Source organism: Phyllostomus hastatus, unplaced genomic scaffold (assembly GCF_019186645.2).
Source record: "Phyllostomus hastatus isolate PE091 unplaced genomic scaffold, TTU_PhHast_1.1 phas_scaffold_93, whole genome shotgun sequence".
Lineage (NCBI taxonomy): Eukaryota > Metazoa > Chordata > Mammalia > Chiroptera > Phyllostomidae > Phyllostomus > Phyllostomus hastatus.
In genome coordinates, this window is record NW_025334042.1 from 8,726,457 (window position 1) to 8,754,428 (window position 27,972).

The following is a 27,972-nucleotide window of genomic DNA, read 5'->3' on the forward strand; positions in this document are numbered from 1 at the left end:
TTTGGCTCGTTCGGGCTGGGTTTCTTCATCCGGAAGTGGCCGACGGCCGTTGAGGTCTGTGTCGCCTTCCTCGCTCCGAGAGGTAGTTGGGGCTTCTGCTGCCGACATGGCCAGCTCTGACCCCCGCTATCCCTGCTCCTCGATAGAGGATGACTTCAACTATGGCAGCTGCGTGGCCTCTGCCAGCGTACACATCCGAATGGGTACGTAGCCTCCTCCTTCTGTCCTTCCACCCTCGTCTCCCCTGGTCGGTGGTGCTGCGCAGTCAGTCTCGGGAGGCGGGTTTCCGGTTTCAGAAGGGACAGCGCCCTCCCCGGCCGGTCTCGGAGGGAGAGCGCGGGTCTCCTGGGCTTCAGAAGGGAAGCCCTTCCTTCCTCTGCCTCCTCCCCTCCCGGCTCCGGGAAAGAGCGCCTCCCCGCTGTCGGTGCTCAGAGGCACGGCCGGCCTTAGAGAGGCTTTCTAGCCTCGTGCACAGGGATCGAAACTGGAGTCCATGCTACTTGAATCCCGTCGTCTTCGGTGTAGAAAGGGGCAGATGGAAATCCTCAGTGGCCTTACCTTGGCATCTTTAAATTAAAAGATGGTTATTAAAACTATGGTTATTTTTGCGGTGAAAATAAGTTTATTGTGTGATCATTTTGAAGCACACCAGCACCGAGTTATCTGCTGGCATGTTTGTGCGTTAGGGCGTGCGTTAGAACGCATTTTAATTTTTTATTTGTCTGTCTCCTTTGCTGGATCGTAAGATCTGTGAGGGATCTTATCTATTCTTGTTCACTATTTTCTCTCTGCAGGACCTAGAACTCAACATACGGTTGAGTATTACTGGGGCAGTTGTTCGAAATGGATGCTTTCTAAGTCAGTCAACATACAATACTAGTTTTAAGTTAATATGCAATATCCAATGGGCAGAAATTATTCTGAATTTAAAATGCTCAGTCTCACTTAAGTGGAATTCATTGTCCGCTGTAGTTCAGCCAGTTGATTGCAGGAGCTGTCCCAGATTTGCATCGTGTTGGAGCAGTTGGGGTTTGTTCTGGAAAGCTAATTATGAAGCTCTGATGCACTAAGAATCTTGATTTCTAGTATCTGTGTTTTTGAAATTGAATTTTGGAATTATTTTGGCAAGTGAGCTCAGTTTTTTAAAAAATTAAACATTTTTAAAATTGTGGTAAAATATACATAATATTAAAAGTTAACTGTCTTAACCATTTTTAAGGTACTAAGGTTCAACAGTGTTAAGTATATTCACATTGTTATGCAACCAACCTCCAGAACGTTTTCATCTTGCAAAACTGTACACTCATAAAGAATTGCCCACTTACCCCCTCTTCCCAGCCCTTGAACTACCTTTCTACCTTTTGTTTCTCTGAATTTGACCATTCTAGAGACCTCACATAAGTGGAATCATACAGTGTTTGTCTTCTTGTGACTGTCTTGTTTAAATTGGCATGTTTTCATGGTGCATCCCTGTTGCAGAATTTCCTTTCTTTTTAAGGCTAAACAATATTCTCTTTTATGTATACAACAAATTCATTTGTTGGTGGACATTTGGGTTTCTTCCACCTCATTGTGAATAATACTGCTATAAAATAAGTATAAAAATATCTTTTTGGGACCCTGCTTTCAATTGTTTTGGATATATACCCAAAAGTGGAGTTGCTAAATCAAATATGTTTTGGTAAAAAATTCTATTTTTCCATCAGAAAATCCCAGTTCTTCCTGTATCTCTCCTTGACTTTTCACACAGAACACTTTGGACATTTCTGGTCACTAAATGTGTGGAGGTTTGGGTTTTTTTTTCCTCCCCATACCAAGCAATTCTTTGTGACACTATCTAGGTGTCCTACAATTTAACTCAATTCTGACACTACTTACCAGGAGACAGTATCAAATCCCACAGGTTAAGGGCTCAGTTCCATAAGGCTGCTTCCACTCCACTTCAGATGCCAGTCACAAGTAGTAGGTCCCCAGGTTACCCACTGCTTTTGTCTGACTTGGCCACATATTGGAGATTCCCATGACCCCATCGTCAGATTTGATAATTTGCTAGAGTGGCTCACAGAACTCAGGAAAACCCTTTTATTTTCAAGTTTATCCAAGGATAGAGATGAACAGCCAGATGAAGAATACATAGGTCAAGGTCTCTTGGGGTGGTCCCAAGAGCAGCAGATTCTCTCCCCATAGAGTTGGGATGTGTCATCCTGCCGTGTGCTGGATGTGTTCACCAACCAAGAAGCTCTCTTAACCCTAAAGTATTGGGACTTTATGTAGGCTTCTTTATGGAGCCATGATTGACCTTAAGTGCATTTTCATCCTTTTTTTCTAAAAAAAAAAAAAGGTGGGGGAGGGATTGGGCTGAAAATTCCAACTTCTAATCATGGCTTGTTGTTTGGTGACTGGCCCTTGTCCAGGAGCCATCCAGAAGCCAACCCAAGAGCCACTCAATAGAACAAAGACACTCCTATCACCCAAGACATTACAAGGGACCAGCCGTTTTAGGAATAGGGGTGAAAAACCAAATATTAGAACAAAAGATGCACCTAGTGCTTTTATCACTTAGGAAATTATAGGAGTTTCAGGAGCTCTGTGTCAGGAACCAGAGACAGACACCGAGATATATTTTCTATTTTTTAATAATATGGTAATTCTATTTTTAATTTTTTAAGAAACAACTACACTGTTTTACAGAGGCTGCACCATTTTATATTTTCACCAACATTGTGCAAGAGTCCAATTTCTCCACATCCTCACCAATACTTTTTTTTCCAAGTAGCCATCCAAATGGGTGTGAAATATCTCATTGTGGATTTGATTTGCATTTCCCTAATAATTAGTGATGTTGAACATCTTGTATGGGCCTCATATATGTGTATGGGCCATTTGTATATCTTTGAAGAAATGTTTTTCAATTCCTTTGCTTATTTTGTTTTTAATAGACTTTATTTTTTAAAGTGGTTTTAGGTTCACAGCAAAATTAAGTGTGGAAAGTACAGAGAGTTCCTATATACCCCTGTAATGGGGTGCTGAGCTAGAGATCCCCCCAAATCCCTAAATCCCCACAGCTATCACTTGGGGTATCGGGAAGTGGTGGAGTAGGGCCTTTGAGAGCTACTTCGCGTATCTGGAGAACTTGGCCAGTGTTTTAGTAATATTAAAAGCAATGCCTGCTTGGAGCAGGGGAGATGGGCATGACTCTAACCCAAGATGCATGCATATAGCCGGAGGGGCTTCCTGTGCCTGTGAATCTAGCCATGCTTGCCCAGATGGAGAAAGGCAGAAGAAAGGCTGAAGAAACCAGAGTGCTGGCAAGTGTAAACCAGTGTGGGGGGAGTTAGACAAGGGGTCGCTGAGGGAGATCGAAGCCAGGGATTTAAACCCAGGCGTGGTAGCATGCTGGGGCTTAACCATGCGGTTTGGGAGCCAAGAAGGAGCTCTCTCTTTTAGCTATGCACCCTCTCTTGCAGCCATGCTTGAGCACTGGACCATGGGGGAAGGAGAGTAGGAGAACCATGAGAGGCTCTTTCTCACTCGCTGGGGAAGGTGAGTGAGAAGGTGAAGGTTGGGGAAGGTGAAGGAAGCCTCTTGATCTTGTAGCAGCAGTGCCAGGTCTTGGCCCTGCCGTTTGAAAGAATGCAGAAGGATTCCCCGGCCCACCATGAGGATACAGTTTTGGATTAAGAACGGGAGCCTAGCCAAGCTCCAGACTTCTATTTCTTTTCCTGAGATATGGTACCCTGACTGGCCTAGTTTGGCAAGAGGAGGCAGGACTCGTGTGTGTGTGTGTGTGTGTGTGTGTGTGTTTTAAAGGGACTTTGGGATTTAATGGCAACATTCTGCCATTACTCAAACCTGTATAACTTTTGAATAAATAGTTCTTTTTCATAAGACTCTGGCATTGGGAGTTGGTCACACTGGCAGCAGGCAAAAAGAACCCAGAGTAATGGAACCCACAGGGGGTCTCTGTAACACCCCTGCCTCTACACACTCAAAGACTCCCCCACTATCAACAGCCTGCACCAGAGTAGTATATTTGTTACACTATATGAACCTACACTGACACATCATTATCATATGAAGTCCTGAGTTTAAGCTCGGGTTCATACTTGGTATTGAATAGTCTCTGGGTTTTGACAAATATATGATAACATATATCTACCATTACAGTATCATACAAATAATTCCACTATCTTAAAAATCCTCTGTGCTGTCCCTATTTGTCCCTCCTTCCTGCCAACCCTTGGCAACCAACTCATCTTTTTACTGTCTCCATAGTTTTGCCTTTTTCAGAATGCCATGTAGTTGGAATCATGCAGTATGTGTAATCTTTTCAGATTGGCTTCTTTCCAGTTTAGATCCTTGTATTTCTTTTTCTTGCCCAGTTGCTCTTTTGAGGATTTACAGTACTGTGTTGAATAGAAGTGGCAAATGCAGGCATCCTTGTCTTGTTCCTGATTTTAGAGGAAAAGCTTTCAATTTTTTACTGTTGAGTATGTCCTTTATTATGTTTAGGTAGTTTCCTTCTATTCTCAGTTTATTGAATATGTTTTGCATTGATTGAGATGATCATATGTTTTCACCCCACCATTATGTTAATTTGATATATTATGTTAATTAGTTTCTGTATGTTGAACCATCCTTGCATTCCAGGATTAAATCCTACTGGGCCATGGTGTGTAATCCTTTTAATCTGCTGTGAATTTTGCTTGCTAGTATTTTCATGAGAATTTTTCATCAATATTCATCAAGAACATTGGTCTATAGTTTTCCTGTACTGTCTTTGGCTTTTGTATTGGGGTAATGCTGTCTCAGAATGAATTCAGAAATGTTCCCTCCTCTTCAGTTTTTTGGAAGAGTTGTAGGAGGATTGGTGTTAAAACTCAGTTTTTTAGTTTATGTTTTTTAAACCAATATGAAATCCTCAGATTCTAACCCACCATAAAGTTGACATTGACAGTGTGACACATTAGAGTAATTACGAACTAGTATGGAAGTACTAGGAGTGGATAAGAACTCCTGGCTATCTCATGGATGCCAGCGGCAGAATGAAAGTTTCTCCTAATTCCAGAAGTGATAAAGAAAGAGAATGAGTCCCTTCAAAGAAGGACAGGAATAAAAAAATGGAAGCCATCTCAGGAAATTAAATTTCTGTAGAGGTGGAATCCGTGTGTGAATAGAAGGCATTCACTAGAATGATCTTGTTGAGTCAAGGTACTATCAGTATACATTTAATAAGTAAACTACATTTTTAATAAGCAGCCTTTTTTTTTACTACATGTAAAGGCAGTAAGGAAATAAAAGGTTTGGAAGTCACAGTTGCTGTCCTAAAGGTATTAGGTAGGACAGTAGCAAAACTAATCTGTGATAGCAACTTAATTAAATTCTGAAGTGCCAAGTCCAGATGGAGTTTAGGGAAGGAACTAAGAGCACTGAAATATGGAGAGAAATTACTGACAGTGTTATTTGAACACTCAAAGCTAGCATTACTTTGATTGTATATGTAGATTATTCACAAAATTAGGGCAATAATCCCTTTTATTCTTATATATATTCCATTTCAAAGTGCAACCTTGTTCTTCCATTGGGAAGTGAAATCTATTTTCCCCATCCTTGGAATATGGGCTTAGCCATGTAACTTGCTTTGGTCAATGAGTCATTGACCAATGTGACATAAGCCCTGGCTGGTGTGGCTCAGTAGATTGAGCATCAGCCTGAGAACCAAGGGGTTGCTGGTTCGATTCCCAGTCAGGGCACATGCCTGGGTTGTGGGCTGGGTCCCCAGTAGGGGTGCACGAGAGGCAACCACACACTAATGTTTCTCTCCCTCTCCTTCTCCCTCCCTTCCCCTCTAAGAATGGGTGAATAAAATCTTTTAAAAAATGTGACATAAGGAACTTCTTAAGAGGTATTTGAACTTTGGAGTTCACCATCTCCTATTATGGGAAACTTTCTGCCCACTGAGAGTAATCTCAGGCTAACACTCTAGAAAGGAAAGACAATATGGGGAGCTATTTCAGCCATTGAGCTGAAATTCCAGACAGTGAGGCCATCCTTGACTATCCAGCCCCAGTAGAACCAGCCCAGAGAAGACTCACCCAACTAACATAAAGGTTGTAACCTAGTAACTTAAGCAAAAAAATATATAAATAAATAAAAATTAAAAAAGCTTGTGAACTGGAATATTTAGGAAACCTTCAAGAAGGAAGTGGAATCCCATTGGAAGGCGGGGTTTAGATATGAATGCTCAAAAATTTTCTAGTAAAAGTATTGTCATTTGCCCTAGAATTACAATCCCTGAAATAATGTATACCTGGACTTTACAGAAAACTAAGCTTCAGAACACTTCTCTAAAATAACAATGATTCTTTGCAGTGAAGCTGGGGGACTAGAAACCAGATTTCATAATCCCTAAATTAGGGTTGTCAAACTCATTTTCACCGGAGGCCACATCAGCCTTGAGGTTGCCTTCAAAGGGCTGCATGGAGAGCTCCTTGCCCCTAGTTAAGGAGTAGTTACATTTATGCTGTCCTAAAATTACCTTCAGCCCTTGGAAGGCAACTGTGAGGCTGATGCTCCCCCACCTTGTGAAAATGAGTTTGACACCCCTGCCCTAGATGAATGCTTTTTCTATTTTGTCTGCATATGTAGACTATTTTTAAACAAAAAATTAGTCTTATACTTGATTTACTTCTGTATGTCTCATATCACTATAACAATTCTGAACTAAATACCAGAAATAAACATTTGTTTTTTCATGAATATTTAAATTCTGCAAGAGCATTTTATTAACTTAGGAGCTCTGATCATTAGGATGGTAACTAAACTGACTACATCTAAACTTTTTAATATTTGGCAATCTGGTAGATCAGGATTTGATGAACACTTTCTACAAAGGCCTAAATAGTAAATATTTTCAGCTTGATGGTGCCATAAGGTGTCTATTGCAACTAGTCAGCTCTGTGATTATAGTGCAAAAGCAGCTGTAGGGGGAAACGTGAATGAGTGAGTGTGGTGGTAGCCAATAAAACTACTCACAAAATCAGATGGTGGGCTGGATTTGGTCAGTGGGCCATAGTTTGCTGACTCTTGCGGCTGGAAAAATACTATCTTGTTTTAATTAGCATTTATTTAGCCATGTGAGTGAAGGTGAACATTTTCCTTCCTTTATAAAACTTCATTGGACTCTGTACTGATATTAGGGATATAGTAGTGATCAGATAATATTTCAGTCTTCAGCAGTATTATTTGATTGGGGATAGGTAAGCAATTAAACAGAACGTTAGCTATGATAAGTTCTCTGAAGAAAGTAAATAGTGATGGAATAGACCCTCAGGGTTTATAGTGGCAGCTCTTTTAAAGAATGTTCAGGGAAAGGAGGTGACAGTTGTGTGAGAAGGAGCTAGCCAGGTGTATTAGCTATCTCTTGCTTTATAGACTATTACCTCAAAATGTAGAACCTTAAAACAACAAATAGTTACTATCTCACACAGCTTCTGAGAATCGGGAATCTGTGACAGATTTGGCTAGTCTGTCTGGCTCAGGGTCTCTCATGAGATTCTGGTCAAGATGTAGGCTGGGGCTGCAATTGGCTAAAGGCTTGTCTGAGCTGGAGGATCAGCTATCAGGAAATCTAATGTGGCTGTTGACCGAAGAGCTCATTTCCTTGCCACCTGACCCACTCCATGGGCTGCTTGAGTGTCCTCAACATGGTGGCTGGCTTCCCCCAGGAGAAGGTGATCCTTAAGAGTAATGAGGAAGCTGTAGAGCTTTTTATGACCTTGTCATGGTAATTATGCACACTGTCACATCTCCATTATTTTATTTATCAGAAGCAGGTCACTAAGTTCAGTCAACACTCAATGGGAGGGGACTTAGGCTTCATCTTTTGAACGTAGTGTCAAACAATTTTTAGGCATACTTTAAACCACCACAGTTTTTCCTTTGGCCACAAATTATTTATTTTTCTTCCACATGCGAGCCAAGGCCCTCTCGAATAGTTTGGCATTAAGGAGACAATATTTGTACCCATATACCCAGGATCCACAGTTATGACAGGCATAATTTGGTGGTTTTTTGCCAATAAAATTATTCAGTAAACTTCGAAGGTATCCTGTGCTTCTTATTAAGATTCATTCCATTAGATAAAACATAAACGGCTACTTCTGCCTGATTCTTTTTGTTAGAAGTGAGTCACTTAAAGCAAATGTCAAAAATTGTGGACGTATTTTAAACTACTATTCCATATAAAGAAGATAAGGGCATTCTACGCAGAAGGAACAGCAAGGACAAAGGCCCAGAAGAAGGAAGACTTTGGCATGTTTGGGGAATAGAAAGGTGGCTAATGTGGGTAACACATATGAGGAAAAGGAAGAGTGGTATGAGATGAGGTTGGATAGGTTCAATATACCACTCCTGGCCTTATAGGGCCCATAAAAGCTTCTAAATTTTGTTGTAAGTGTAAGGGAAACCATTACAAGTATCAAAGCAGAGAATCACAGGATCTGGTTTATTTTACAAAAACAATCACTCTTACAGCTGTGTGGAGCACAAATTAGGTGGGGCTAGAGTGAAAGCATGGAGACCAAGTAGGCTACTCCATTAGTCTAGGTCCAAGATTATACAGACTTTGACTAGAGAGGTAGCAGTAGAAACCAAGAAGTGGACATGTTCTACATTGCAGTTGGAAGCAGTAGTAGTTGTTAATGGGTTGGGAAGAGGGAGGGGAATCAGATGACTCCTACATTTTCATCTTCATGGATGTTGGTACTGGTTACTGAAGAGAAGACTGAGAGAAGGACAGAATTAAGTAGAAATGAAGTTATTGCTTTGGCTGTGTTAAGTTTGAGATATTAGAAGGAGAGAAATCAGGACTCAAAATAGAAATAGAAGATATTGCTGTTGGGCTTGTCTTTTCATACTGAATCTTATTTTTCTCTGTGATCTGTGTGTGCATATCCTTTGCCACTTTTTATATTAGTTATTCAAAATGGGTATCAAATGTTGCTTTTTCCTGGCATTTAAGGTCTCCCCCACCCACTTTTTTTTAATCCTCACCTCAGGATATACCTATTGATTCCAGAGAGAGAGGAAGGAAAGGAGAGAAGAGGAGAGAGAGAGAGAGAGAGAAAGATAAACATCTGTAGGTTGCTTCCCCTATGTGCCCCTCCTGGGGAGTGAATTCACAACCTAGGTATGTGCCCTGCCTGACCAGGAATCGAACCTCTGACCTTTCAGTTTATAGGATGATGCTCCAACCTACTAAGCCACAGCAGCCAAGGCAAGATCCCATTTTTAAAGAGTATAGAAAAAGCTGTGATCTGGAATATCTGCATAAGGATTATTTTGGCTAAGCACAGGTTTCTGCAAAATGTTTTTTAATTACAAAAGTAATACACATTTGTTAGTGATATATAAAAAACACAGCTTAGCAAAGAACTGAACATGAAAATCATCCTTAGTCATACTACCCAAAGAAAACTATTATTAACACCCTGGTCTGTATTCTTCCTTTTCTATCCCCTGTCAATATTCGCCATTCATTAATTCCATATAAATTTATTTGGCTGAGTGCTAATGGCATGAATATGAATAAGACATTCTCCATATTATTAGGGAGACTGTAGTCTTAATAGTCTAATGGGAGTGAAAGACAAGTAGGATTTATCAATTATAAAGTAAAATGATTAGAAGTATGTTTAGGGTCCCTTGGGAACATGAGGAAGAACATTTAATTTAGACTGGGGGAATATGTCAGGTTGAATCTTGGAAGGTGATTAGCAGGTAGCTAAGAGAATGAGGGGAAGAAATATGTTATTATCAGTATACTTACATAGAGGAGGTCGGAACTGTTAATATTTTATTTCTGAAGCTGGTGGTAAGTTGGGTGTTCAGTGTATTATTTATATTACCTGTATAGCAGAAGACTTTAATTAAAGTATTTTTAAATTATTAGGCCTTGGAGTCATTCATGGATATTGATAAAATATTCTGAAAGTAAGAATTTCTTATTGTATAGAAATTAGAGGCAGAGGTACTATAAATGAGAAATAAAAATAGGTGTGTGAAAGTAAGTTTATATATTGTTTGCCTTTTAAGGAGAAGTTTTGTTTTAGGGAAACATTTGTACTGCTTGGAAATTAAAATTACTTTGTAAATTTATATGTAACTATATGCTTTCTACTCCTGCATATCAGTTTCAATATAGAATTCTTTAAAAATACTGTGTTTTTAATCTTTTGTTTCGTTGTATGGTGCTGTTTACAAATATGCGTTTAGTACTATCTTTTTATTTTGATGAAAACGCTTACGTTCTGGCCCATAAATTTTGTTAAGTTCATACTTCTTAGAGGATAGTTACCATTAGAATTGTCTTTCTTTGGAAGCATTCTCTTTAAGTTTTAGTTACAGATTACATTATTTGGATTAAGATTTAAGAAAGAATACATATAAAAATTTAATATTTATGAAAAGAAATTTGATCTTGCTGTTTTATGCTAAATGCTTAAGAAAATAATCATGTGTAAATTTTTTTTTTAGCCTTTCTAAGAAAAGTCTACACCATCCTTTCTCTGCAAGTTCTCTTAACTACCATGACATCTGTGTTATTTTTATACTTTGAGTCTATACGGACATTTGTACATGAGAGGTAAGATGATTCTAAATCACTTTCAGCCACTGCATATGATCAAAAGGGCATAAACAAAGTTCTTTTTTTCTGTTAACTTTTTATGTTTGAGTATAAAGAAGGTTCATTATTGACTCTTGTAAATAAGATTAGTTTTGTTTTGGCAAATATGTTTTCCCAAACGGTTGGTTCTCTTTTCATTTTAATGCTGTTTTCTTTAGCTGTGCAGAAGCTTTTTATTTTGATGAGATCCCATTTGTTTATTCTTTCCTTTATGTCCCTTGCTCTAGGGGACATATCAGTGAAAATATTGTTGCATGGAATATCTGAGATTTTCCTGCCTATGTTCTCCTCTAGCACTTTTATGGTATCATGACTTATACTTAAGTCTTTTATTCATCTGGTGTTTATTTTTGTGTATGGTGTAAGTTGGTGATCGAGTTTCGTTTTTTTGTGTGTAGCTCTCTAGTTCTCCTAACACCATTTGTTGAAGAGGCTATTTTTACTCCATTTTATGCTTCTGCCACCTTTGTCGAATATTAATTGACCATAGAGACTTGGGTTTATTTGGGGGCTCTCTATTCTGTTCCATAGGTCTACGTGTCTGTTCTTATGCCAGTACCAGGCTATTCTACAACAGGGTTTTACTTCTGGACTTTTTAGCTTACAGTTTTGTAGGGTTAAACCCTTATCTCCTGGAATAGTATTCAGAATTTTTACAGTGTGCAGTTTTTAAGACTTAATTTTTTTTGTGCTTTTATTAGACAGATGCCATGTCCCCAAAGCCTAATAAAATGCTTGAAAAATAAAAGTATTTAATAAATGTGTATTTAATTTATCTTAGTGTTGGCTCATTACTAGGATAATTTCACTGAAAAGTTTTCAAAGGAGCTCCATGTGATTTATCTCAATGCTGTTTAAGATCTGACCTCCAAAGTGATTATTTTCAAGGCTAAAATAGATTCTTTATTACAGGAAAGGTAAAATAAGAAATAAATATTTCCTTAAGAGTACACAATTTCTATCCTCCCTGCCCCTACAGAAGGAGTCTTGAATTGTTAGTTTGCGATTTGGGGAAAATTCTTTAATTTAAATTATAGTTATATAGCAAATACCCTAAAAAAGTAGGTATAAAATATGTTTATTATTTAATAGCTTTTCTTTGTCTTTTAGTTAAAATGCAATATCCTAGTTGCAAGAATTATTCAAATATGATAGAAATTCATGAAGTAAAAAGGAAATTTTTTCCCTTTGCATTGTGGGCTCTTTTCTTTGTCTGGCTGCTCCTCCCTATCTCATGCTCCTCAAATTTCCCAGATGGAAGAATAATTTTCTTACCGTTTGGTGTGGATCCTTCCAGACTTTTTTTGTACTTTCACAAACACATAAAATAGACATGTTATTAAATTTGATAATATTATTTATACTATTTTTTAAACTCGAAACTACTTTTCATTTTGTCTTTCAGTCCTGCCTTAATTTTGGTGTTTGCCATTGGATCTTTGGGTTTGATTTTTGCATTGACTTTAAACAGATATAAACATCCCCTTAACCTGTACCTGCTTTTTGGATTTGTGAGTACTTTGACAATTATCTGTCCCTTTAACATTTATTACTGAGTTTTAAGTTTATTTACCTAATTGAATGTGTATATGTATAATCGTAGAACAAATTAATGAGATTTTTAAAAATTTGAATATTTTAGGAACTTTCCTGTAGTCTCTTACTCTGTAAAATGTTTTAAACTTTGTCAGTTTCAAAAGTTTTTTCTGTGTTATGATGTAGTTTAAAGAAATAATGAATTGGAATCATGACTGCCAAATATCTAGAATGTTTGCCACTATCTGGTTATGTGACATATGACAGGGCATGTACCTGTTTTCTCATATGTAAAATGAAAATATTAAAGTTGATTATCCCTGTGATACTTTCTACCCCTAATATTCTGTGCTTTTCTTGAGAAAAAATTATATTGTGGCCTTCATTTCATAGCCCTTAAATTGAAATCTTTATGCCTAACTCCTCAATATTACTTTTATCTTATTACACTGTTTTTTTAAAGGACCATTTTGTTCAGTTGATGTGCTTTACTAACATTTTTCAAAATCATTGTTGGGGGAACTCAAGTTTAAGTTATGTTTGTTAAGATACTTGTGAAAATTAAAATCTAAGCTACTACTTATAAAAACTCAGTCTTAGAATATGACCAGAATGAGTTGGTAAGGCTCCAGTTATATATTTTTAAAATTATTTTTCCCATTCTCATATCCAGTGTGACTTGGGTTCCGACTTAAAAATTTATATCAAAACATTCCAAACTAATGTTAAGAATATTTATAGTCAAATAAGATTGAAAATGCTATTTATCAGATTAAACTGCCTTAAACTAAAGAAAGTTTATGAATTCTGATAAGTTTTTGGTTAATATGATGAAATAAAAGCTCATGACTTTGGAAATTTCAGTTATAAGAAATGTTATTTATTTAAATATTAGGCTCTTCTGTTTGCCAGGTATCAATACTCTAACTCAAGTTATCACTAGTAGTAGAGAGTTGATTTTAAGGATATAAGTAAGATCTTGGGAACCCACCAACCCACCCCATAGGGCTTCAAGGAGAAAAGGAACTAGAAAGAAGGTTCTAGAAATGATGCTGTTGTAGGATATTCAACAGCAAGAGTTTGTGGTCTCCTCTCCCTTCTTCCATTACATTTCTTCTCTATTGTACAGCTGTCCTTACACAGAGTTTTCCCCTCTGCTCTCTTTGGGTTTAACATGGTTTATTGTGGGCTCTCATGTGATTCATGAACGTTTTAGCTTTAGCTCCTGCTACCATTCTCTGAGTTTAGATTTCTAAGTGATCTGATTGGTACAGCTAATTAATGACATAGGTCATAGCCAATATGAGTTGACAGCCCCTGGGTTAGATGCCAACTCCTGTCCCAGTCAGCTGTCCTAAGATAGAAAGAGGAAATACAAAAGGAAACAGCATCATGTAGAGTTCCTCTTCAACTCTAAATATAGGCAGTCTGCCTTCAGACTCTTAATTGATTTCTATGTGGGACAACAGTATGGACCAGCATTTGCCCAGCAAGGAGAAGAGCCACTAGAAAAGCATCAGCCAAATGCTTATGGGCAAGATATGGTCACTTACTGCTACAACTATTGATCATTTAGCTACAACTAGCTAAAAGTGGCTTCACAAATAAGGAAGTATGTAAAATGCATTTCTGATTACTCAGAGACCTCCGATACTAGTTTATTTTGTCCTGTTCCACCAAAATAGGAAGGAGATGGATCTCACTTTGCCTTAGGAGGCTGTATGTGTGTATGTGTATATGAATGTGTGTATATGCGTATATGAATGTGTGTATATGCACATTTAAAAAGAGGCATTATTTTGTGATGGTATGTTTTCCTAGTTTTACCTTTCCTTTTGTTTATATTGTTTTTTTCTTCTGATACTTGAGTATGGTAGGATTTCTTACCTTAAATCATGTCACAAGGCTTTCTCCCATAGGCATCTGCAAAACAATGAGGAATATTTCCTCTCTGTATCCTGGTCACTGCATGCCCTCCAGCCAAGTAACCAAACACAGGCATCATGCAGATAGTCTGTGAAACTTGGGCCCTGGAAGTAGCTAGGAAGACCTTTTGTCATAATGTCTAAGTTTCTGTGGCTTCAAAGAAGGACTAAGAGCTGCTGTTTTTAAAAGTTTGGCTCTTGTGGGTTCTAGAAGTACTTTGTGTTAATGGATAAGAGACTCCTGGGTAAGGACAAAAAAGGGAAGAAGGAAGAAAAGAGAGAGGAAGGGGGAAAGGGAGGAAAGGAGGGGCAGAAGCGGGGAAAGAGAAAGAGAGGGAGGGAGTCTGTCCTGCATTTGTCAGCTCAGTTGGTTTATAGGCAAACAGCCTGGTAGTTAGTAATAAAGCATCTAGAATATTGCCCAGAAAAAAATATTTTCTATCATCTTTTGCTACTACGTCCTTGACACTATCAACGACAAACATAACAAAATGTGTCAATGGCATCATTGTCTCCACATTATAATTTCTAATACCATTTTTGCTCTGGTTCTAATGATTTATTGATTTCAGGTAGCAAAGGTTTATAGGGAATGCTTCTATGTATCATTGTACAGCCACTGCTGTTACTTCTAGCTTTGCTTTTATGATAAGGTCTATCAGATGGTTGATTAAAAAACATCTAACTAGAGTAAGCATATAAAACAAGATACAGATATATAATTAAGGGGAAAAAGAAGCTAGAGGTTAAAGCTAAATATTCCTAAGTCTTTTATTTAGGATCTGAGTTCAGCTGCTTCTGACATGGTTTAAACAAGATGGCTTATTTTTTTTTCATGTAAAAAATATGAATGTTTAGTGGAGTTGTCATGGGCCAGGTACCCGCCATGGTTCAGCTATTCCTAGGGTGATGTGTTACCACTATATCTATATTCCATCCAGTTATGTGTTAAAAATGAGAAGAGGAAGGGGAAAACAACTTTGTTTTCAGAAGTTGTACACATCTTTACTCACGTGCTGTTGGCTAGAATATAGTCCTGTGGCCAGATTTAGTGATATAGGATACTGAAAAATGTAATGTTTAATCTTAGCAAACTGTGTATCCAGGTAAAAATTTTGTTACTAAGGAAGAAAGAGAGAATATTTGGAGACAGTTTTAAGAATCTGCCACACCAGAGTGCTATCTATATATTTAATATTAAATTAAGAATTAGCAAATCAATATAGTTAATATTCCTGAGTTTGAGTGAGATATTTAAGTTTGTATAAACATCCACGTGATTTACAATTTCATTTTTATTTATATTACACAAAGAAAATAGAATTTTCTGTGTTATTTCTATAATCTTCCTTTTATAGATATGAAAAATTTAGCTAGAGTTTAAGGAGTGATGGGATCACAATTAGAATCTAAATATTCTCACTCAATATATTGAGGTCTCATTTTCACTATGGTGGGCTTCTCTGTTCCATATACTTCAAAAGACTGCTCTGAAGCTAAAATGAGATCATGTATATGGAATCACATTGAACTAGAAATTGGAACCATGTATATAACATAGTATAAATTTTGCATGAATTTATATAATTCCAATTTCTTTTTCTTAGACACTGTTGGAAGCTCTGACTGTGGCCTTTGCTGGTAAGCCATAATTGTGCTTCTGTATGTCATACTTACTTTTTAAAAAATTTGTGAACTTTATTTTATTTTTAATTTTTGAAATTTATTTCTTAGCCCTGACTGGCGTAGCTCAGTGGATTGACTGCGGGCTGCGAACTAAAATGTCACAGATTCAATTCCCAGTCAGGGTACAAGCCTGGGTTGCAGGCCATGACCCCCAGCAACCGCACATTGATGTTTCTCTCTCTCTCTCTTTCTCCCTCCCTTCCCTCTCTAAAAAATAAATAAAATCTTTTTAAAAATTATTTCTTAAAGATTATATTTACAGTATTTATTTTTAGAGAGGGGGGAAGGGAGGGAGAAAGAGAGGAAGAGATACATTAATGTGTAGTTACCTCTCACACACTCCCTACTGGGGACCTGGCCTGCAACCCAGGTGTGTGCCCTGACTGGGAATCGAACGGGCAACCCTTTGGTTTGCAGGCCAGGCCAGCACTCAATCCATTGAGCCATACCAGCCAGGGCTACACTTACTTTTTAATGTAGATAAATATTCTGGGTAAAAAGATATTTGGGGCTAAATCTGAACATCATGGAGTATTATATTTCAAAAATATGGCAGAGGATGAAGAATTTCTAAAATATAAGCAAAAATTAGATGTTTAAACTTTCCATATTCAGCTGAGCTTAGAGGAAGCGCAAAAGAATTAGAAAAATAGGAATGGAAAACAATATTCAGTTATGTTTATCCATTTATAAAAATAAGACACCCATAGCTAATCTTTTCCCTAACTTAAAGGGATCTTAGAGGAGCTGATAACATGTTTTGAGTCATGTACTTTCATCACAGCTCAGCCTCTTAAATTGCCTGCATCATACTATGTTTTTTATTATATCCTCATATTTTATCAAAACAAAAAAGCTAGTAATTTCTGTTTTGTATTTGGTGTTAAATATGTGTTTGAAAGGAAGTGTCTGCTATAATTACTCAATGTACCCTATGTAATGCCTCAAGTGAAATATTTCATGATTTGTTAACAATTTAAAACATTATCTCAAAATGATTAATCTGGAGAATCAAAAGGGTCAGCATTAACTGTTACTATCAATAAATTGTTAATCCTTATGGTTAATATAGTTATCTATTTTATCAGTACTTTTTAAATCTTTCTGTGCTAGTTTATTGAATCTATGTATTCCACCTTTTTATAAATGAATCAGATAATAAGAAAATAATAACTACTAAAATAAATAGGACTGAAATTTCACACCACAGGAAGTATTATTATTTACTTATTGTTAGTATTATTATCTATTCTGTATTATTAATGTTATTATCAAGTCTAGCTCTGCCCTCCCTGACTCCCACCATTTGTAAGGGATGTAGAAAAGAGGTTTATTTCATGGTTATTAGAACTGGGGTAGAAATACATAGGTGGGATAATTTGAGAACATCATTTTCCTCATTATGATAATATCTTTCCACATAATTGTATACTGAAATTACTGACAAGAAGCAAAAGTGATTTCACGTTTTATCTTATGCATTCACCTTCCTAATCCTGTAATGGCATAAATAGAAGAATTCTAATAATGTAGCACTTAGAATAGAAAGAACTTGGATAATTAATCCCTGACAAATTAAAAATAACTTAAATGATTTTGGGTTCAAAGCAGTTAACTTCCTTTAAAGAGGTTATAATTTATCATAAATTTATCATTTAATGATAAATTTAATCACTTAACATTTGATATCATTTATCAAAATGTTAACCAGTTGCATTGCATTAGCCATAGTAAATCCAGAATATCATTCTAAATTATGCAAGGAAATTTGGTATACAGTGTACTCTGAGATACTGCAGATTTGGATATAAGGCAAATAGTGGTTGGTTTCTGTTCTCTGCAGGGTTGGTGAATGGCACACAATGCGAAATAGCTCCAATATTTTTCTTGCCCAATTTCTTTGATTTGGGCTGATGAACTTGGTGCAGTTAACCAGGTGATTGCTAGAACTGCTGTATCCAGGAATGCCCAGCCAGCCACAGTACCCAGAATCATCCCTATTGATATCTAAGCCATAATGGACAATCACTACAGATAAACTGCAGCTGTAACAGGGATTGGGTGAGAATCAGTCCACCATATCCCTAAATTCCTAACTGGCTAGCTATATAATCTCTGGTCATTTCTTTAATTTCATAATAATGTGACTTCCTTATTTTGTATTAATGAATACTTTGGAGCCTATTGCATTATGGGTGTGGTTTTACTGTATCAATTAATATTCAAGGCTAAATAAGGAATCTTTTCATAATTGTTTTTATTGCCAAGTAGCACAGTTAAAAGCATTTCATTTAAGTCCTAGAAAAAGCTATTTTACATTATGTTTATATGAATGTTTAATCAGTATTTTTCACTTTTACAGTTACTTTGTATGATGTGTATATTATTCTGCAAGCTTTTGTACTGACTACTGCAGTATTTCTTGGTTTGACTATGTATACTCTACAATCTAAGAAAGATTTCAGCAAATTTGGAGCAGGGTAAGTTACATATTCATGGCTATGATAGCTACCTTTAATATTATAGATAGTTTTGAGAGAAGTGCTATACTGTCTTTTAAAGTGGAGTGTAATGAAAGGTCATCTCTATGAGTTCTAGGACCTGGCCCTACTCTCCCAGAATATCCAAAGACATGAAAAGTGGCTTTGAATCATTTCCTTCCTCTCTATCTTGAAAGGGAAGTAAATGCTGCCCCTGCCTCCCCCCCCAAAAAATCAGGTTTCCAGAGAGTCTAGGCTTGTGTTCTTTATGAATTTTATGAATGGTATGGAATTTACCTATATTATTTAGGTCTTTGTTTTAACATAAATGTTACCAAGACCATCCACATCTTTGTGGTAAAAGCAAGAGTTTGGAGGTGTCTTTATGAACCTTAAAGTCTTTCGATCCATTTGATTAACCTGTATCTTTCTTCAAACTAATAGATACATGGAATGATCCTTTTTATATTACGATAATGGTACTTTGTTGCCCTCACTTGTTAAGAATGAATACTCTTTAAGCTCATCCTGGCTTCCTGTTGGCACATAATCAGGCAACCATTTTCTGTTCTTTTTCCTGTTACAACACTAAAAATTTACAAAAGTGTGGTCTTGCAAAACTTTCTTTTCTCTCCCTTTTTTTCCTGGTTATCCAGATTACCAGAAATCTCTGGTGGGATAAAATATAGTTGGTTAGGCAACACTGATAATTGTGCAACATGCATATAGTTTTATTAAAATGGAGTTTGATTTAGGGGCAGGTAGTATTTTTTACTCTTATTGGGGGGGGTGTTTCATACATATTTGTGGCTCTATATGATGAAAGATTTGCTCTTTGCTTCGTCCTGTCCCAGTCTCTAACTGCCCCACTTCTTCCCCATCCATTCTACTATAGTCTCTAGAATTCCTTCCTGGTATTGGGTTAGCTGAAAAGTCCGTATTTTTTTTTCTGTAAATTAAAAGATACATTAAAAAAATAATAAAATAATAAAAAATAATTGAAATAAAATAAACACTTGAACAACAATTAAAATAAAATAAAAAATAAAAGACACATTCTTCATTTTCACCAATAACTTTATTGATTTGGATATTTTGAGTATGTCAGTTATATCCCGCAATGTATAATATTGATTGTTCTCAATTAATGTCTCAATTTGACTGCTGTCAACTTCACCTGGTCTACTAACCACGATGGAGCTTCATGCAACAAATCTCCAGCATGAAACTTCACAAACCAGTTTTGACATATTTGATCGGTCACAGCACCTTTTCCATACACTGCATAAATCTTTTTTTGCATTGCAGTTGTGTTTTTACCTTTCTTGAAATAATAAAGCATAATATGCCGAAAATGTTGCATTTCTCCCATCTTCAATATTAAAATGGCTACACAAAAATTCACCAGTTTTGATGTTTTTTTTTAAATGCATGCTGATATGACAGCTGTCACAGTACAATCTAACAAAATTGTTCTAGTGAAATTAAAGACAATTAAGCATTACTAGAGCCATCTTAGAAAAAACAAACAAACAAACAAACAAACAAACAGATTTTTCTGTAAGATGGAGAATCCGTAAGTTGGGTAGAATTTTTTGGCCAACCCAAGAAATAATCTCCCCTATATTTCCATCTCTTCGTAATATCTTCTTTCTTCTTCCTTATCTCAGATGAAATTTGATTCCTCTCTGAGAACTATTCTCTAGCTGTTCCTTCTTCAACTCAGTGGTGGGGGTTAGTGTTGAAAACTGCTTCTGTTCCCTGGTGCCACTTTTCATCATCCCTTCAGCATAATAGAAATTCATTACTTTAAGGCTTATGCTTTCTGGTGGTACACTTCCTATCCTTCCTCATTACTGTCATTGATCCCCTTGTTGGTCAAGCCTCCCTCTTTTTTGAAGACCTTAGCATCAAACTACATGTTAGGCCCATCCATCAGCTTTGCCTCTCAGTATCTCTGAACCTCTTCTACCGCAACAGTTTTCATTTGCCTGCCATCGCCACTTTGTGGACCTTACCATCACTAGGTATTGTTCCATTGGTGAAATCTTAAATGCCAGTGTCCCACTTTCTTTCTTCAGCCTTCTGTCCTTCTCTCTCTTGAATTTCTTTACTTCCACAACACCATTCTATGGTGCCTGTTCTTCAGCTACTGTTATTGTCATAATAAACTGTCCTTCATTTCAGACCTAGGAGTCTCATGTGTCCTATTAGCTTTCATGAAATTGTGCCAGGCTAACTCATTAGTTTCTAAGGCAAAATTTCAGATGATCTGTAGTTCTTAATCTCACCTTCCCATACTTCTTGGTGTAGAAGCTCTGGAGTTTCCCCAGGGTTTAAGTATGTAAAAGCAAGTCCTGATTCCCTTTCAATCTTGAAGGATCTATGCTATGAGGTGGTAAGATACTTCATTCTAACTTATGTGTGCCAGATGTATCCTGACAAGTTTTGTGGCCATTTCACCAAGAGAGCTGAGGACTGGAATCTCACCATACCCTCAGTTCACTACACTGAATTATAATACATATATTTAATTTATTTAGTTCTGTTGTTAAAGAACATATTTTAAATGATTTTAGTCCTTTTGCATTTACTGAGATTCATTTTATAGTATCGGGGTTAATATCCTTTGTGTACTAGAAGATGTATATTTTGCTGTTGAATGACTAAAAAGTGTCAAATAGGTCAAGTTGCTTGATAGTATTGTTCAAGCCTTCTGTATGCTTACTTATTTTCCACCCACTTATTCTATCAATGTAAAAGTGGTACTAAATTCTCCATCTGCAAGTGTGGACTGGTTATTTTCTCCTATCAGTTCTATGACTTTACTTCATGTTATTTGATGTACTCTTTTTAGGTGCATAAACATTTAGGACTGTTATGTCCTTTTTGTATATGTGTCTTAGCATTTCACAGATGTTAATGCTTATTAAGTAACCTAACACTGGGCTCCCATGGGCATAACCTCTGCACAGTGTCAATGCAAAGAAACCATCAGCCAAGTTTAATTTTAACTAAGTCCACAGTTCTTTTTTTACATTTTTTTATTATTGTTCAATTATAGTTGTCCCCATTTTCTCCCATTACTCTCCCCTGCCCTGCCCACTGCCTCCTCATATTAATACTTTCCCCAGCTTTGTCCTTGTCCATGGGTCCTTTATACATGTTCCTTGACTTGACCCTTCCCCTTCTTTTCCCCATTTTCCACCTCCCGCCTCCCCCCTGGTCACTGTCAGTTTGTTTTTCCTTTTAAAGACCCTTTTATCATTATGAAGGGGTCATCTCTGGTAATATCCTTGCCCTAAAATCTACTTTGTTAATGTAGCTACCCTAGCTTTCTTTTGATTGTGTTAGCATGGTATATCTTTTTGTTTGTCCTATCTGTTCCTTGATCCTCTTTTCCTCTTCTACTCTTTTGGGTTGTTTGATTCTATTTGTCTACTTTATGGTTAATAGCTATAGCTCTTTTAAATAGAAGCTGCTCGAGGTTTTACAGTGTACATGTTTACATTATCACAGTCTACCTTCAAATAACATACCATTTTATGTATAGTATACTTATTGCTGTTCTCCCCTACCTTTGTACCATAACTTGTTGTTCTACATATTATAAACCTTATAATACATTGTTAATAATTTGGCTTTAAACATTAAATTATCTTTTTAAAAGATATGAAAAATAGATGACTTTTATGTTCATCCACATATTTACCATTGCTGTTCTCCATGTCTTTGTATAGACCTAATTTCCATCAAATGTTTTCCTTCTGCCTGTGGGATTTCCATTTAACACATCTTATGGTGCTGGTCTGGTCTCAGCTTTTGTATGTTTGAAAAAAATCTTTATTTTACTTCTGTTTTTGAAAGTTATTTAATTTTCTTTATTTATTTTTTGTACTTTAAAGATGGCACTCCCCTGCATTCTGGCTTGTGTAGTTTTGGACAGGAAGTTTGCTGTCTTTCTTATCTTTATTCCTTTGTACATGTTTTTTTTTTTTTTAAATCTCCTAGCTACCTTTAAAATTTTCTTAGTCATTTCATTAATATTTTCAGTAATTTGACTATGATATTCCTGGTATTTTTTTCTCTGCTTCTAGGATATATCAGTTTAAACTTTTCATCAATTTTTGAAACGTTTTTGGCTGTTATTTCTTCAGATACTTTTATGTTCCCCTTTTTCCTTTCCATTGAGACTCCAATGACGTATATGTTAGACTTCTTTTTTTTTTTTTTAAAGATTTTATTTATTTTTAGAGAGGGAAGGGATGGGGGGGGGGAGAGAGAGAGAGGGATAGATAGATAGATATCAATGTGCAGTTGCTGGGGGCCGTGGCCTGTAACCCTGGCATGTGCCCTGGCTGGGAATCGAACCTGCAACACTTTGATTCGCAGCCCGCACTCAATCCACTGAGCTACGCCAGCCAGGGCTTAGACTTCTTAATGTTGTTCCACAGTTCACTGATGCTTTGTTCATTTTTTTCTAGTCGTTTTTCCTCTGTGATTTTTGGTTAGTTTCTGCAGCTGTAATGAAGTTCAATAATCATTTCTTTCTCAGTGTCTAATCTGCTATTAACCCCAGTCAGAGTATTTCTCATTTGACATACTGTATTTTTTAGTCTATGGAAATTCAGTTCCATTTGTATTTTTTAACTGTATTTCTTTCACTTTTCTCATGATGATGCTTTCCTTTATATCCTTGAACTTATGGAGTATATTTTTAATGTCATTGTCTACTAATTCTATTTTTGTGTCACTTCTAAATTTGTTTCTATTTTTTAGTGTATATATTTATATATATAAATGGTATCGTACAACTTTAGCAGTGGCAAATTTATGTACATAATTTCTATAATACATTAGAATAAAATAGAGAATACATTTGGGAACTTTAATAGATATGCATATTCACAGAATAATCTGTTATTTGGTTTAAAATGCAATTACTTTTTATTTGTTCATGTATGTATTTTCTAGAAGTTTTATAGATTTCTGTTAAAATACTTCTAATTTATTTCTACTTAAATCAGAATTTTCTTTGCATTTCATTTGAAACCTTTAAAAATTGACACTCTTCACTAGTTTTGTATACCATTTTAACAAGTGTTGAATAGACAGCTGTTCTTTCAATTTCTGGGTATTCTACAGTATTCATTGTATGTTTATGAATTCATACATTTAAATTATTTTTTGACAAATATCAGGATGCATTTATTTCTTGAGAAAATATTGAATGGGTTTACAAAATTTTTTATAAGGAACAATATTCTAAATTATTAATATTTTGTTTTTATAGACTATTTGCTGTTTTGTGGATTCTTTGTTTGTCAGGAATCTTGAAGGTGAGTTGTTTCAGAATAGTAACTTAAAATATAATTCTAGTCATCTCAATATAAATAATCTCAAAAAGCTATGTAAGGTATATTCTTATGATAGGACACTTGGTTATAATTATCTGAAATATTTGTATATAGAGTGAGTATAAAATTATCTTTTGAAAAATCAAGGTCTTATGTTAACATCATTGATTGAAAAAAAAGATGGACAAATGAGTTAAATTACACAGAAAGTAGCCCTCATTTGTAATTGCTAACTTCCAAGTGGCACATGCAATTATGAAAAAAATATTTAATATTTGGGATGCTACTGTTCAAAGTCAAGTGGGTAATTTAATAGGGGATTATCCATTGATTCATCCATTCATTCTTTCATCCAACAGAAGCCAGAGTGGACCTGCTCTGCCTTTCTCTGCTTTTAACATTTGTATTCAAAGTTGTACAACATTATTAAATATATATGTAGCATATGTCACAAGAGCAAGTAACTTAAGTGTTTAATAGGGTTCTTTAATACAAACGTACTATTTTAATCTTTTGCCTACAGTTATTTTTTTACAGTGAGACAATGGAATTGGTTGTGGCTGCTGTAGGAGCCCTTCTTTTCTGCGGGTTCATCATCTATGACACACACTCACTGATGCATAGGCTGTCACCTGAAGAGTATATATTAGCTTCCATCAGCCTCTACTTGGATATCATCAATCTATTCCTGCACCTCTTGCGGTTTTTGGAAGCAGTTAATAAAAAGTGATTGAAAGCAGTATGTAGAAACTAATTCATTCATAAGAAGTGACTGCAAGTAGGATACAGAAACTGATTCATTAATAATACTTTATTACTGACTCAGTGATAAAGTTAGAGACATAATTGACTATTCAATACTTTTATTAATTTATTGTGTGCTCTGTACTTCAGAGCTATTACTATAATACAGCAGGTTCTTGGATAATGTCATTTCATTCAATGTCATTTCATTATAATGTTGGTGAGAAAAAAAAATTGATTCCCAGCCAAGGCCACTGTTGGTGTGATGTTTGAAAATTCTCCCTATGTCTGCATGAGCTTTCTCCAGGTACCCTGGTTTCCTTCCACATCCCAAAGATGTACACATTTGGTGAACTGGCACATCTCAGTTGTCCCAGTCTGAGTGAGTGGGAGTATATATATATGTGCTTCCTGAACCTTGAGCTGCTGAGTAGGCTCCACTACCCACCACTCTAGAGAAGTGGGTCAGAAAATAATGATATTACTTGTTTTTATTGATCTTTCTTAAATTTATAACTCACATTTATTTCAGTGTTTAATATTACAAGTGTTTTGGGTCTGTATTTAAAAGTTTGGTGTGCTTTTGTGACCAGAAATATGCCTACAGTAAAAATTGGTTTTGTTATATATGTTGTTTTGCTTAAAGTTGCAGTTTCCAAGAACCTATTGATGACATTAAATGAGGATTTACTGTATAACAATCTAATGTAATATACACATAATGTAATATAATATATAATGTAATATAACATTAACTACAACTATATTACTATTATATGACTAATTATATGTAAGATATAACAATAAAATATTAAATATATAATTACTAGGTTATATAATAGTAATATAAATCTTACTGTCCTTTATGGTATCTCATTTCTAAATCCTTGATTTAGAATCTCAAGTATGAGGGATATCAAAAATCTTTAAAAATTGTTTTCAATCCTGAATTTGCCATACATACATTGTTCATCTGAAATTCAAGAATAATTTAATGAGCCCTGGCTGGCGTAGCTCAGTGGATTGAGCGCAGCTGCGAACCAAAGCATCGCAGGTTCAATTCCCAGTCAGGGCACATGCCTGGGTTGCAGGCCACGGCCCCCAGCAACTGCACATTGATGTTTCTCTCTCTCTCTCTCTCCCCCCGCCCCCTTTCCCTCTCTAAAAATAAATAAATAAAATCTTAAAAAGAATAATTTCATGAGATTAGATTACAAATATCAATTTATCTTTGTCTAATGGTTTCATCTAATTTTTCCTTTAAATAACAGTAGATTGGATTTTGATTTTAAAGTACTTGTGTCCTTACCAATATAAATTATAAATCTCCTTTTACAAGGAGATTTTAATCTTATTTAGAAAAGAAATATTATAAAAGATAAATTCAAAAGAGAATTAGTTATATAAAAATGTTAATGACGCTTCATTATAAAGTATATTAAAAATTAGAAGCCTGCTTTAAAGTCAGATATTTTGACATAAAATTTGACATTGTTAATTTTCTTAAGTGCAGGTTTCATTTTAAAATTATAGCAGTGAACTAAGGGCCAGTGAAACTTTGGCAAATTTCCTCACTGTATTAGTTTGTTAGGGCTGCCCCAACAAAGTTCTACAGACTGGGTGGCTTAATCAGAAATTTATTTTCTCTGTTCTGAAGGCTGGAAGTCCAAAATGAAAGTGTTGGCAGGGCTGGTTTCTCTGAGGCCTCTCTCTTGGCTTATAGATAGATAGTCATATTCTCCCTGTGCCTTCACATGGTCTTCTCACTGTACTTGTCTGTGTCCAGATTTCTTCTTAGAAGGACACCATCATTAGATTAGGGACCCCCAGTGACTGCATGTTGCCTTAATTAACTATGTAGGACCCCATTTCCAAGTACAGTCACATTGTGAGATACTAGGGGTTAGTACTTTGCAGTGGTCTGATCTGTTTGTGTCCCACAAAATTCATATGTTGAAAGCTAATGCCCAGTGTGATGGTTTCAGGAGGTACAGCTTTGGGATGTGACTAGGTCAGGAAGGTAGAGCTTTCATGAATGGAATTAGTAAAAAAAGAGACTCTATAGAGATCTCTTACCCCTTCTCCCATGTGAGGTTACAGTGAAAAGACATGTAGTCTGTGACCCGGGAAGAGGGCCTTTACCAGAGATCAGATCTGCCGGCACCTTGATCTTGATCTTTCCTACCTCCAGAATTGTGAGAAATAAATTTCTGTTGCTTATAAATTACCCACTCTCTACTACTTTGTTATGGCAGCCCTAATAGACTAAGATAGACTTCATCATATGATTGGGGGAGGAGCCCATAACACTCACTAAGCATAATTTTTTTTCAGCTGTCAAGTTGAAATAAATTAGAGCAATATGGAACCCTGGTGAGGTGGCTTAGTTGGCTGAAGCATCATCCATGCACCAAAAGGTTGCATGTTTAGTCCCCACTTGGGGCATGTACAAAGGCAACTGATCGTTGTCTCCTTCCCTGTGCCCTTCCTTCTTTTCTCCCTCCTTTCCCTCCTTCCTTCCTCCTTTTCTTTCTTTTCTCTCTCTCTCCCCATCCCCCACCCTTCCTCTATCTTTAAAATCAATAAACATATCCTCCAGTGAGGATTAAAAAAAACTTAGAAAAAATTTAGTAGTATGTAATTAGGTTCAAGTTTTAGATGTAAAATTGACTATCATTATCAATTAATTAGTCATTGAATATATAATTGCACTAATGCTGTACTTAAGTTCAACACGGCATAGTGGGCAAGAGCATATAGATTAGAATCATTGCTGTGCAATTAACTGATGTAGCCTTTGGCAAGTTATTTATCCTTCCATACTTAGGTCTTTTGCAGCATCTTTATAAGGGTATAATAGTACCTATTGTACTGGCTGATACATGAATTAAATGAGATAGTTATAGCATATAAACTAAGAGGTTAGTTAATGTCAGCTGCTATTATTAATAATTTTTTCAGTTCAAAGGTAGAATGTACTGAATTGGAAGTAAAGATACTAAATAAGCAAAAGCAGATTTGACACTTCAAAAATGTAAAACAGTGCCACTGTTCTCAGTAAATTTTTTTTTTTTTGGTTTTGGTAATACAGTTTTTTAAATTAAAATGTAGACATGTAATTAATCTTTCTAAAATGACACATTTTCAAAAATTAATTTTTGGTGGGACAAATATTGTAATTTCTAAGAGTGTAAAGAGATCAAAAGACGAAGAAGTTTGGAAACCCCTGGTGTAGACTTGGAGTGGTGAACACACAACACAGTGTACAGATGATGTGTTGCACAGTTGTGTACCTGAAACCTGTATAAGTTTGTTAACTAGTGGCACACCAATAAAGTTAATAAAGAAAAAAAGCACTGGTGTAGAGTATTATGTTTTATAAATGAACAATAGTTATTCATACATTCTTCTATCATTGAATTTTATATGGTTCCTCCTTTTTTTACCATCATTCTCAGTCCTGCTCTGATAAGAGAGTTTGCCCAGGAAAGAAACATACCTGTAAGCAGAACTACTGGATAAAAGAGTGTGTGCAACTTCAGTTTTTTACATCAAGT

The 27,972-nt window shown here is 36.0% G+C and overlaps 1 protein-coding gene across 1 annotated transcript; it reads left to right on the forward strand.

Annotated features, from left to right (window-relative positions):
- Nucleotides 1–27,769, forward strand: TMBIM4 (transmembrane BAX inhibitor motif containing 4). Its single transcript, XM_045829581.1, has 7 exons — nucleotides 1–203; nucleotides 10,537–10,645; nucleotides 12,093–12,198; nucleotides 15,756–15,789; nucleotides 18,197–18,314; nucleotides 23,608–23,653; nucleotides 24,195–27,769. The coding sequence occupies exons 1-7, from the start codon at nucleotides 107–109 to the stop codon at nucleotides 24,399–24,401; spliced, it is 717 nt and encodes a 238-aa protein (XP_045685537.1). The 5' UTR covers nucleotides 1–106; the 3' UTR covers nucleotides 24,402–27,769.
- Nucleotides 27,770–27,972: the final 203 nt, after the last annotated feature.

Bases quoted from the DNA above. Each gene is read 5' to 3' on its own strand.
- TMBIM4 (XM_045829581.1), top strand. From the start codon at position 107: ATGGCCAGCTCTGACCCCCGCTATCCCTGCTCCTCGATAGAGGATGAC. The intron at 15,790-18,196 runs GTAAGCCATAAT...TCACTTTTACAG, and splicing joins TCTGACTGTGGCCTTTGCTG to TTACTTTGTATGATGTGTAT. The intron at 23,654-24,194 runs GTGAGTTGTTTC...TTTTGCCTACAG, and splicing joins GTTTGTCAGGAATCTTGAAG to TTATTTTTTTACAGTGAGAC.